Below are 11750 nucleotides of genomic sequence, written 5' to 3'. Positions count from 1 at the left end.
CTCCTCCTGATATCTGTCGTTTTGTGCACCAGACTGATTGGGCCTCCTCCCTTCCTTTCCTGCCATGCCACAAAAAAAATTCTCAAGAGTTCTTTAGCTTTGACAATGCCTTTTCCCCCTGAAGATTGCACCCATTGTTAAAAGCAGCTCAATCCTGTTTGGGCCAATATTTCCTGTGGTATACAAGTCTTTACTTTTCCACTCTTCCCTGAGTTTACATATTATTTATGGGGTATGAAAGTCTGTTGGCTTTCTATGCTTTTGAGACTGGTGTGTGTTGTTGTTAAATGTCACTGTAGCAGTGTTTTCACTTGTGGATTTGTCCGCTGCTGGTCTGCTAGAGAAGGTCTTGCTTTGCATTCAGAGTCTGACCGGCATAGGAAACATGAGCAGACCTAATCCAGGTCCCACATAAATATGGAATGGAGTTCCACAAAACATCTGTTTTAAATTGGGGTGTGCACGTGGTACAAACAGACATAAGACATTCGAGCTCTCTGACTTGCCAACAGGTCATCTTGCTTTGCATCTTGATACTTTTAGGTTGGTTATCCATTGTCATTTCATGGCTGAAAAATGCCTGAGTGCAAAACACAGGACTGCATGTGCTGCCCTCGTTAGATATGGGGCAAACACAGATTTTTAGGAATAATAAATATCATGTCCTAATATAATGCTTGCCTTCCTGTTTTGCCCTCTCACAGTGCTGCAGACAAACCTTGGATGGCTGTTTGAATACCCAACGGTGGTGTGATGCTCAAGACTCTTTTGTGCTGAGAGGTTATGTGATCTGAAAGCGGGTCCACCTGTGTGCTGAGAGGTTATGTGATCTGACAGTTGCTTTATCTTTGCATTCTGGTACTTGTAGTCTAGTGTTGTTTGATCACCCCTCCCCCCAATGTGTCTGCTGTTTGATTCTCCTCCCACAGTCCGTTCCTCACCAACCCACCCTACCCCGTCTTATTGCTTGTTTTCTTTTATGTTAAGCACTGTATGAAAGTGCATGCGTTTCCCAGCCCATTCACTGCTCTGCTGCTTCCCACTCACTGAAATCCCTCCCCCAGTCGCTCAAGGGCACATAAAGATCGTTGAAAATGATACAACAGGCACCAAACAACTCATCCACTGATTCTTTATCGAAGTTCATCACACTCAAGTAAAACAAAAATGTATCTTCCTAGGTCTGGGCTTTACAGTAAAAGCAAAAATAGCAAACTGTTTCCGAGTGGAGAGGGCATGATATTAAACTAATATCCATTTGAAACGGAGGGGAACATTCTCTTTGCCTTTACTTTTCTCCTGATTTATCATTTGTTGGAGTTTTTTGTTTACAGTATGGCGTTTCAGGGTTTCTTGTAGCAGATTAGAACTCCCTCCCCCCACCTTGCAGTTCAAAGAGGGGTTGATAAGTGAACAGTAAAAGAACTGTGGTGAACAAGCACCTCAAGCCAAATAAACTGCCACCCTGGTTTCATTGACTTCAACAAGGGACCAGCATAATCAGCACTGTGTACAACATGTCTCCAATACAAACACAACGCAGTGTGCATTTATATTGTGCCTTTCAATCAAATGTATCTCGAGTACCCAATAAAACAAATTAACCATGTTCTGGCGGGTGTACCAGTTCACGTGTGGACAAAAAGGTTGTCCAACAATTAATTTTTCAATAAGAGGCGTGTGCTTTCAGGTAGAAAGAGTTCTTCTGGTAAACACCCACATCCAGTTTAACAGATATTCTCCCATAATGTTCACATACGCTCTGCAGCTTTTTTTTCAATACAAAGGACGTGCTTACTCAATTTAAGGAATTATCAGGTGCATAGTTCAAGTGTATGTCCACCACAAAAAGTAGGATGCCCACTGGTCCTTGAACTTCAGCCTATACCACATCACACATCATTGCAGGCCCACCAGTTCATGCAGCTGGAAAAGCAAAACTGTAAGTCCCAGAAACCAAACTGCTGCTCGTGAATGCACCTGGGCTCGGTGACTTTGAGAATCATGACAATGGGCTTCTTGACAGTCGTTATGATGTTCTAGCAATCTTGAAAGTTTATGACTGTAGGTGCTGTGATGCCAGTGGTGCAAAAACATGTTTTTACAACCATGCTTTTTTACTGCCCACCAGTGAGGCAAAGCAGATTACAAAAAACAGCCGTACTCCAATACAGAAGAGGAGTCCTTTGCCAGTCATGTGTTTTCCTTTTTTAAGGTTTGCACAGACCTATTGTGCTTCTGGGGCAAACCTGCACCGCTGGGGCAAACCTGCCCCTCTGTTCTAAACTCACTACTTTGAAAAACTAGAGCTAATTGTTACTTTCTGACTATGAAATAATGAGGAGGGTGCTAAAAACATTATATTCTTTTCAGCGGCAGAGTGCTACTAGGGAACATCCTTCTTTCTCTTTTGTTTAGCCCACCTCTAATGGCGAACACAGCCTCATTAGGTCTTGCCTAAAGACTGCTTTTTACCTGTCTGTTGACGAAGACCTATCATGGATTCTACCAACAGTAACAGTGGGCTTTGGGTCAGTTTATTGCATACCATTGGGCGTCTTTCTTGTCAATCTTCTTTGCTTGCTTGGTATATCATGCCATTGCTTCCATTCCTTCCTCTTCTTGTGCTTTGTCCTTCCCTGGAGAATAGCTTGTGTAACATCCTTTAGATTGGATTACCTTATCTTTCCACTACTTACATTTGGAAAACTACTCTTTAGGTCTCTCCTGAGACAGCGCAGGCGCTCTCATTTGTGAGACATTTTTTTAGATTACAGGGGGCTTAGAGCCTGCTCCTTGCTCAACAATGGTTGGCTTCATTGCAACTCTCAATTCCTTGCTTCTCCTTGGTCAGCATGTGCCGGCTTTACTTCCTCTTCATGTGTTTGTCCCTTCCCTGCAGTCTTTCCCAAGTGCTGCTTCCATGCTCCACTGTGTATCCTTCTACTGCAAGCGCTTTTGGCTGTTCATTTTATTCTTAAAGTTTCTTGTCCTGGCATTATTGCTTGCCCTGTCATCTTTTGCTCCTCCCCCACACCCTGATTTGTTGCCAATGTTCCCACTCCCCTCCTATGTTGTCCCTTTTCCTATCCCACCATCTCACACATTGTGTTGCTTTAGCCTTTACTCCCACCCTTTGATTCTTCCCCCGTGTCTGTTAGGTTGCTTGCCCCTCCAGTCTTCCTTCCACTGTCTGTGTTGGCCCACCCCCACCGGCTATAACAAAGAAATGCACTATGTTTTTTATTTTATTTAAGCTGGGTCACCCTGCCTCATTGTTGCTTTTTTAACTTATCCCCAACCCCTCCCTTTTTCTTCTTTACTCTCACCCGCCCTCTCATCCCTGTTTCCCCTCCCCCACCCTCATGTCCCTGTTTCTTCTCCGATTACCCTCCTGTCCCTATTTCTTCCCCATCGCCCTCCCATCCCTGTTTCTTCTCCCCCTCTTCTTTGTTTCTTCCTTCCCTCTCAATTTGCCACCCCCACCGAGTGCCATAAACTCACCCTTGGTCTGTCTGGGGTAGTCCCCTAAAACCTATCTTTTTGAAACCACTTAGCTCCCTTCATCTTTTCCTGCCCATACACTAAAAACCATTACCTCACTTTACTCTGCAAGCATCTGAACCCTAAAAAAACCTTATCACTCTTTACCTCTTTACACCCCTTAACCTTAAAAACCCATTACTTGCCTTTGCTTCTACCTTTCCCTGAACCCTAAAAAACCTTCACATCCCAGTACCACTACCGCCCCAAACCCTAAAATCCACTTATCTCCACTACCCACCACGCACCCTAAAAAACACTTATCACTCTTTAGCACTACTCAAACTTGAACCCTCAAAAACTCTTTAAAACACTTACTTGGTATGTGGTTAAATGCTTAGCTATACTTTTCCTATATGCCTGTTTTCTGATTCTATAATTAGACAATGCATTTGTCTCAGGCTGCTGTGATTTGTCAATCATTTATTCCATGTTAGAATGTTTAGATGCTTAGATTCAATTAGATTCAGTTGTAAGGTCAGTTGGAGGGGGCTCCTGGTCCTGAATGGACGTTGGAAGCTGCTCTCTTTCTCACCTCCAAATAAATTATCATCTGGAGTGGAGTCTTCTTCAACACTACCCCATACTCTTACCCACCCCAGAACCCTAAAAATCATTTTACAACCCTTACTACCTTGTACCTTATCACAAGTCTAACTAATAAAGACTCCTTTAAAATGCTTACCATTTGGAACCCTTCCCATAACCCTTGTATCCCCCTGTTTCTAAAATGACATAATAATTAAGGCATTTAAAAAAATACTCAGGTGTGTGGTTAAGTACCAAGTGGTAAAGTACCAAAAAAGACCTGCGGAATACTTACGTGTGTGGAACTTACCTACAAGGTAACGTCACGAGTGGTAAAGACTGCATACCATCACGATAAAACTTAGCCACACATGCTCCAGAAGAGAAGATATGGCGCCCTAGATTCAGAGTAGCTGTATCTTGTATCTCATTTGAAGTCCAGCAACTCCTCCATCCACTTGCCAGAAGTTGAAAGCACTTTACAAAACAGGCATTTTGGGCAATCTCAAATGTAAACATCCATCACCATTGTACAAAAGCCTAACCACTCACAGTGTTTCCAACAACGCTAGTGATGATTTCACAAGTTGTGATCCAGTGCATCTGAAAATGGAAGTATCACTAAATCACCATCACAAGCAGTCCCCCACTCTTGTCACTATCTAAAGAGTAAGCATTCCACATGTTTTGCAAAGAAATAAAATGATCTCACTTCATTTACCAAATAGACTCCAAATGTATGTTTACCGATACAGAAGTTGTTGAAAATGTTTATTTTAATTTTAATTCTATATTTTACTGTTTGTTACTTTGCAGTGCTCAAATAGAAAAGTATAGCTTATGCTGGATAATGTTGCTTTTGTTATATAATAAATATAGCATTATTTTATTTTGTGTGTTGAGAACACAGTCATTCAGTATTACACACAACAGGAAAAACTGTGATCTACTAACCAATGCAATGAAAGGACAACAAGTATTCCCTCATTCGGATTCAGTGAAACTGTCATAGCAGTAAGCCCAACAAAATATTTGAAAAGAGGGTTCTGTGGCTACAAGAATGAACCTCTAAATAAACATAGATTGTACTGAGTAAACCAGGAACTTGAAGGTGTTTTGGCCTTGACACTTCCTTAATTCCAACATGTAAAACAAATGTTCTTGTGCTCCACAGTGTTTTATGTCTTTAGTAAACTCCTGTTTCAGATAGCTTCAGTTTTTACAATGAGTAAAATAAACAGATTAACTGGTCTCTCATGATTATATGTAAATTATGTATGTGTTTCCCATTCTATATCTAACAGCGACCCACCAAGCAGCTGCCTATCTGGATGGGCATAAATAAAAACAAAACAAGTAATACTTTACTTCAAGCAAGTGGAAAAGTTTTCCATTTGTGCATTCTTTTGTAAACTAAATTTTGAAAATGAAGGTACAGAAACTTCAGAGTTCAGATATTTGCAACATTGTTTTAAGAGAATCACTAATTCATATCAGATAAAGAGTGGCTGACAATTATGTGATCTAACAGAATTTGTGGAAAAATGAGTTACCTTAATTGGAACCTTGAAACTAACAATACACATTGGCAAGCATAAATAACAATCAAATGCATAAGGCTTTTTAGAATGAAAATGAGGAATGGTATCCTAAATGTATGTGTCTCAGAATGTTAGTTTACCTCTTGCATTGGCGTTAACTAAGTTTTCACAATTTGTTGAGCAATAATATATACAGTAACTGCTCATTTAGATATTTCTTATATGCATATGTGTACACTTTTGTCCCTTTTTCGTCTTGTGAAGTTATGATTGTCATGGTACTGTAAGTCTTTTTGGAATGCATTGCTTTTCTTGGATATGTTGTGTCCGGGTTAACAGCTATTTGTGCCTCTGTAATGAATGGCTAAAGACTTGTGCAAAGTGTGTAGACTCTAGTTCGCCCCTAGGAAAACAAATTCATATCTTCTCGCAATAAATCAGGAAATGCTCAAGTTTTGTTCAGAGTTTATGTCTAAATCCTAGGCATCTGCCCGGCACTGGCACAGTATAGCAAACATATGTAATTTCCAATTATAAAAAAGGGCCATGAAAGTACTATGTTTTCTCATGTTTCATAGGAAATGCGGTTGGGAAATGTTCCCTCTGCTCATTAAATACGTTATTCTTAAATGATATATGGCAAAATAATACAATTAATTAGCTGTTACATAGTTCCCTTGTGTTTGAAACAATCGAAGCTCAGCACAAACGTTTTTGTTTTTTTGTACAAGAAAATCGAATAAAAGGCATTCTTGACAGGTTGGCGAGTGTTGCATAACAATGCCACATTTACCAATTGCTATGTCCAATACATTTTGAAAGAAACATCAACGTGCATTGCCTTGAACACACATCCTTCAATGTCCTTAAATAATGCAGTTGCACATTTGAAATAAAAAAAAGAAATAATTGTTGAAAGTTTTAAATGTTAATTTACAAATGAATTATTGTGAATTTGCATTTAGACTATGAGGACCAAACTGAACTGCACTGAACATGAGAGCAGTCATTGTCATCGTGTCACTAAAGTGGACTATGCTGAGCCCGATAAACATTCTTTATCTACATATTCAAGAGTTATAACATTCACTTTTGAGAGAGTTTCACCTGGTGTTCAGCTGCATAGCTATAACTGAAGGAAGGTGATATTTTCTGTTCCAGAAGATCAAACGGGTAGATGTCAGATTTGCTTCAAATAGTTCCTAAGTACTGCACATCAGTGAAAAGTGAGACTGTCTCTTAATTGATGAATGAAGATAAAAGAGCCAGCTAAGAATCCTTATTCATAATTAACAGCAATCGAAAGCAAACGTAACATGCAACACCTTTAGATACTTAATTAGGCAATCCCCTTGCAAATTTATTCCATTTCATTGCTTTTCAAGCCGACAGGTTTGATAAGGTAGACCTTTGGGAAGAAATACTGCAAACTTCCAAATTAGTGAAGGAACTCCCAGCTTCACTAGTGCATTCTGGGTAGGAGGAGCTTGAAGAGATTATGTTTTTCAGCCTTTGAAGTGCAATGATTAATAGCAAGAGGAGGAAAGCTAAAAGGCTGAGAAAAATGGAGACATACACATAGACGTTTGAGAGGCGGCTGGGCGAGGAGTTTGAATCCACTGATGTTGAAATGGAAGTCGGGAATAGTTCCAAAAATGTTCCATTTCCCATGATTCCGATCGAGCCAGCTGAAGTTCCAGGTTCTGCCATGTTTTCATATGTAGACTAGGAATTGGTGTTAACCGATTACTCATCTACTTGAAACTTTCCCATGCATTGTTGCCAATCCTGTTCTCAGCCCAGGTGAAGCTTGTTTCACACTGTAGTTAAAATAGAACATGAAATATAATATTAAACACTTTATTTTCAGCTGAAAGGGAGGTTCATATTTTGAGTTAGCTATTATAAAAAGTGTTATTTAACATAAATCAGTCAAACCGAATTGTATTATTTTTCATACTTATCTTAACCCCTTAATTGCTGCGCACGTTCAGCGGCCGACGGCACCACTACCTCCGTAGTGCTGCCGTCGGCCGTTGAACGTTCGAACCTCACCTACAATGGAACGTCCAGCACTGGAGCTGGACGTTCCATAGCTTCTATGAGGTTAAAAAGCCAGCAAAGCATAATATAACAATAAACAATACATTTCGTTGAACAATGCAACAATAACGACCTCTTGCATTAAAATCAAGAACTAATTAAAATACTACAGAAATAGTATAACAATGACTAATTAAACTTTGCCTATCCACACCGTTCATCTCTCACTTACAGCTCTTGTACCATTTATGCTACATATTAGAAAAGATATATTCTCTCATCATAAAATACTGGACAGAAACATCTCAACTCTTAAACACAGTTCTTACTACAATGATTTTCTAAGCCAGTTTAACACCATTGAAAAAACTCACAATTGTAAAATGTAAATGATTGTAAGCAAGTTCACAATAGCTTGTTCCCCTCAATGTTAGCGTGGACTAAACCATGCTCTCAGATAATGATATATGAAAATCTGACACATTCCCAATAGATGTTATGTTGTTTCACAGTTACTGGAATGCTACAACGTTTACTTTACATGTTTCTTTTATTCTTGTTCACTTTTTTAACCACTTCTCCTTTCCTGTTCATAAATGTGTAAAGTTGCAGTGACAATAAGATCAAGCCTTGGCAAAGCCAAAAGTTCGGGACTTGGCAAGCTGTTGCAAAGGTTAATTTTTTGAGAAATGTTAATGCAAGCATATGTCATAAAAACAAATCATAGGACAACATGGTGGTGCCTCATATCTGTTGATTACATATTTTACTTTGGAAAATAAAATAAGCATTGCATATAATTCTAATAGATCAGTGCATGTGCTTCCTAGCAGGCAGGCATACTTAAAAACAGGTAAATGTGAAATATGTCAAATAGAGTTCTTATTGGCATATAGAAAAGGTGACTTTGAATTACTGTTGAGTAAAGATATCATTTATACACAGAAAGTTGATTAAAAAAATAAGAAAGAATGCTAAGAAAATAGCATTTGCAAAGCAAAGTATTGTCCCTGAGGTGCACACCTTTCGGCGGATGTGCAATTGATCAGGAACATGACATCATTCACACAGAAAGACAATCATTGTCTGAAGTGGGCTGCCCCACTGCCCCATGCTGTGTGCTGTGTTGGTCTGAGGCAATACATGAATAACAATGGAAGAGACCAATGAATGAAGTGGGCTGACCTAGATCTAAACAAGTAGGAATACACAGTTCATTTTGCTCTTTTGTGACTGCACCCTGTGTTTAGGCAGGTGGACTGTATCAGACTTGAGATTTCACATAAAAGTAAAATATACTACATTTGTAAATTAAGTAGAAATAAATGATCAAAATCACTTCTAATCGCATTTCATATTGCTTAGTCATTACTCATTTTGTAGATAATGTGTTGATAGACATTTCTTGCTCATAGCTATTTGGCTTTACAATTTAGAAGGAGATTAGGTGTTTCTCTTTTCTTCTAAATAATCAGATATAAACAGGCACCCGAGCACTGAACAGGGAAGAGTGGAACTTAGTCCACTGGTGTGATATGAAGGTCCATGTGTTTATAGCATAAGGTGACTAATGGATCTCACTGAAGAACAGCGAGATACAAAATAATAAATACAACAACTTTTAGGAATTCCTCATGGCATCAGACCACCATATGTGGAGGGATGCGAAGAGAAGAGGCTCCAGTTTAAATGATACAGGGGCTTTATTGAAAGAATGAGTCAAGGGCACATTCATCAGTTTTTGGGAAAAGGGTGGCATGTTTTGCTTGACTGCAGTCATGGTAATGAATGTTAGATCTGTCGAGTTTAAATTGATTGCCGGAAAAGGAATGATGTGTTTCAGCACAAGAAAAGAGGGCTGAAATGGTACAATTGTGATAGAGATAACTCATTGATTTGAATTCTGCTTGGTGGCAAATGCTATTAAAATAACTACTCCCTGTTATCCCTTAGAGGGACTCGGTTAGAATTGGGGGTTTCTAGTTGGCAGTGACTTGCACCCTGTCCCTGTCCGAGTCAGGATAAGGGAGTTCCTCTCACAAGATAACCCCTGCTCACCCCCTTGGTAGCTTGGCACGAGCAGTCAGGCCTGTAAAGTATTTGCACATAGCACACACAGCAACACAGTGAACACATACAAATGGGCACCACTCCAGTTTAGAAAAATGAACACTTTTTATCTAAACCAAACAAGACCAAAACGCCAGAACTTAAGATATCACTTTTTAAAGGTTTAACCAATTTTGTCCATAGAACCCTATGGATGCGGTGATTTTACATAAAATCCACAAGGAAAAACAGCAGAGGAGGAGGGAAGCGTTAGAAAACACAGCAATGCGTTGGTTTCTGATCCCTTTGGAAGCGATATGTCAATTCTGCTGCACACAGGAGAAGTGTTGTGTTGATTCTGGACTAGAAGGGGAAGTGAGGAGTTGAAGTCCAACACTGTTCTGGTCTGTGGGTGATGCAGTGGAAAACTTGGCACTTAGGGTGCGTTGTGAGAAAATCCGGACACACTGGAGGTCGATACGGTGACGTCAAACAGGTGCTCCGTTGATGCTTTCAGCCACAGTCCAATAATGGGTTGATTCTTTGGAGTCTGCATCGGAGTCAGTGCGGTGGTCTCAGACTTTGGAAACAGAGTGCACTGAACTCAGGCTGTGGTGGTTTCTTCTACCGCGGGAAGGCACTTTGTTGATTTCTTTGCCCGCATGGTGGAGGTGCGTGGAGTTTTCTCCCGCACGGCATTGCTGTATAGGAAAAACAGCTGCTAGAAGGACAAAGCATCAATTTCGAAGTCTTTTAGCAGCGGAAACCACCTCAAAGGGTCCAGAACTGGAATCAGCACTACTTGGCAGGTCAAAACTCCCAGCAGTGGAGTTCAGGGATACTGCAGGTGAAGTCTTTGATGGCCCGAGGCTTCTTAACAGGAGGCAAGCACACACAAGCCCTTTGAGTACCTTTTCAAGCTGGATACACAGCAAAGTCCAGTCTTTTTACTCTCCAAGACAGAAGTAGCAACTGCAGACCAACCAAACAAAGCAACACCCAGCAAAGGGGCATTACTCCTCCTCTCAGCTCTTCTTCTTAGAAGAGTCTCTTCTTGATCTAGAGGTGTTCTAAATATCTGAGGTTTGAGGTCCAAAACGTATACCCCTTTTGGCCTTTGAAGTAGGCATACTTCAAAGGAGAGACTTTGTAGTGCACAGATCCAGCCTTGCCCTGTGTTGGCTCCACTCCAGACACACTCTAGGGGGGTTGAGACAGCATTATCAGAGGCCAGGCAGAGCCCTATTCAGGGGTATGTGACAACTCCTCTACCACTATAGCTCAGGGAGATCCAGCACCCTGGTGATGGGCCATCAGAATATGCAAGGCACAGCTCAGCTCCCTTTGTGTGACTGTCTTGAGTGAATGTACAACCAGGCCCCTGTCAGTCTAAACCAGATGTTGATTCCACGTGCACGCTGCGGCACAGGATGGTAAAACAAGAAAATGCCCACTTTCTAAAACTGACATTTTCAAACATGCAATTTAAAAACCACCTTTACTAAAGGATGTGTTTTTAAATTCTGAGCTCAAAGAGCCCAAACTCCAAATCTCTAGCTTTTACCTAATTGAAAGTTGCACGTGTAAGAGATTTCAAGGTAGCTCCAATGATTGCCTATAGGAGAGCTAGTCCTTGCAATTGTGAAAAATGAAATTGGCAGTATTTCACTATCAGGATATGTGAAACACACTAGTACATGTCCTACCTTTCACATACACTGCACCCTGCCATTTAGGGTACATTGGGCCTACCTTAGGAGTGACTTACATGTAGTAAGGGAAGGTTTGGGGCTGCCAAGTGGGTTCACTTACCAGATTGGCATGGCAGTTTAAAACTGCACTCACAGACACTGCAATGACAAGTTTACAGGGCTACGGATGTGGGTGGCACAACCAGTACTGCAGGTCCACTAGTAGCATTTGATTTACAGGCCGTGGGCACACATAGTGCACTTTACTAGGGACTTACTAGTAAATCAAATATGTCGATCAAGGATAACCATTCAGATTCACAATTTACTCAGGGAGCATTTGCACTTTAGCAGT

At 40.6% G+C, this 11750-nt stretch overlaps 1 protein-coding gene across 1 annotated transcript; it reads right to left on the bottom strand.

The window, feature by feature from the left end:
- Positions 1–6854: 6854 nt before the first annotated feature.
- On the bottom strand, positions 6855–7426 carry SERTM1 (serine rich and transmembrane domain containing 1). The gene has a single exon (XM_078656007.1). The coding sequence runs from the start codon at positions 7320–7322 to the stop codon at positions 6993–6995; it is 330 nt and encodes a 109-aa protein (XP_078512133.1). The 5' UTR covers positions 7323–7426; the 3' UTR covers positions 6855–6992.
- Positions 7427–11750: the final 4324 nt, after the last annotated feature.

This window comes from Lissotriton helveticus, chromosome 8 (assembly GCF_964261635.1).
Source record: "Lissotriton helveticus chromosome 8, aLisHel1.1, whole genome shotgun sequence".
Classification (NCBI taxonomy): domain Eukaryota; kingdom Metazoa; phylum Chordata; class Amphibia; order Caudata; family Salamandridae; genus Lissotriton; species Lissotriton helveticus.
Note: the sequence above shows the minus strand (reverse complement) of the source record. Positions and strands in the feature narration are given on the sequence as shown.

Coding starts and splice junctions, on each gene's coding strand:
- SERTM1 (XM_078656007.1), bottom strand. CDS start 7,322: ATGGCAGAACCTGGAACTTCAGCTGGCTCGATCGGAATCATGGGAAAT.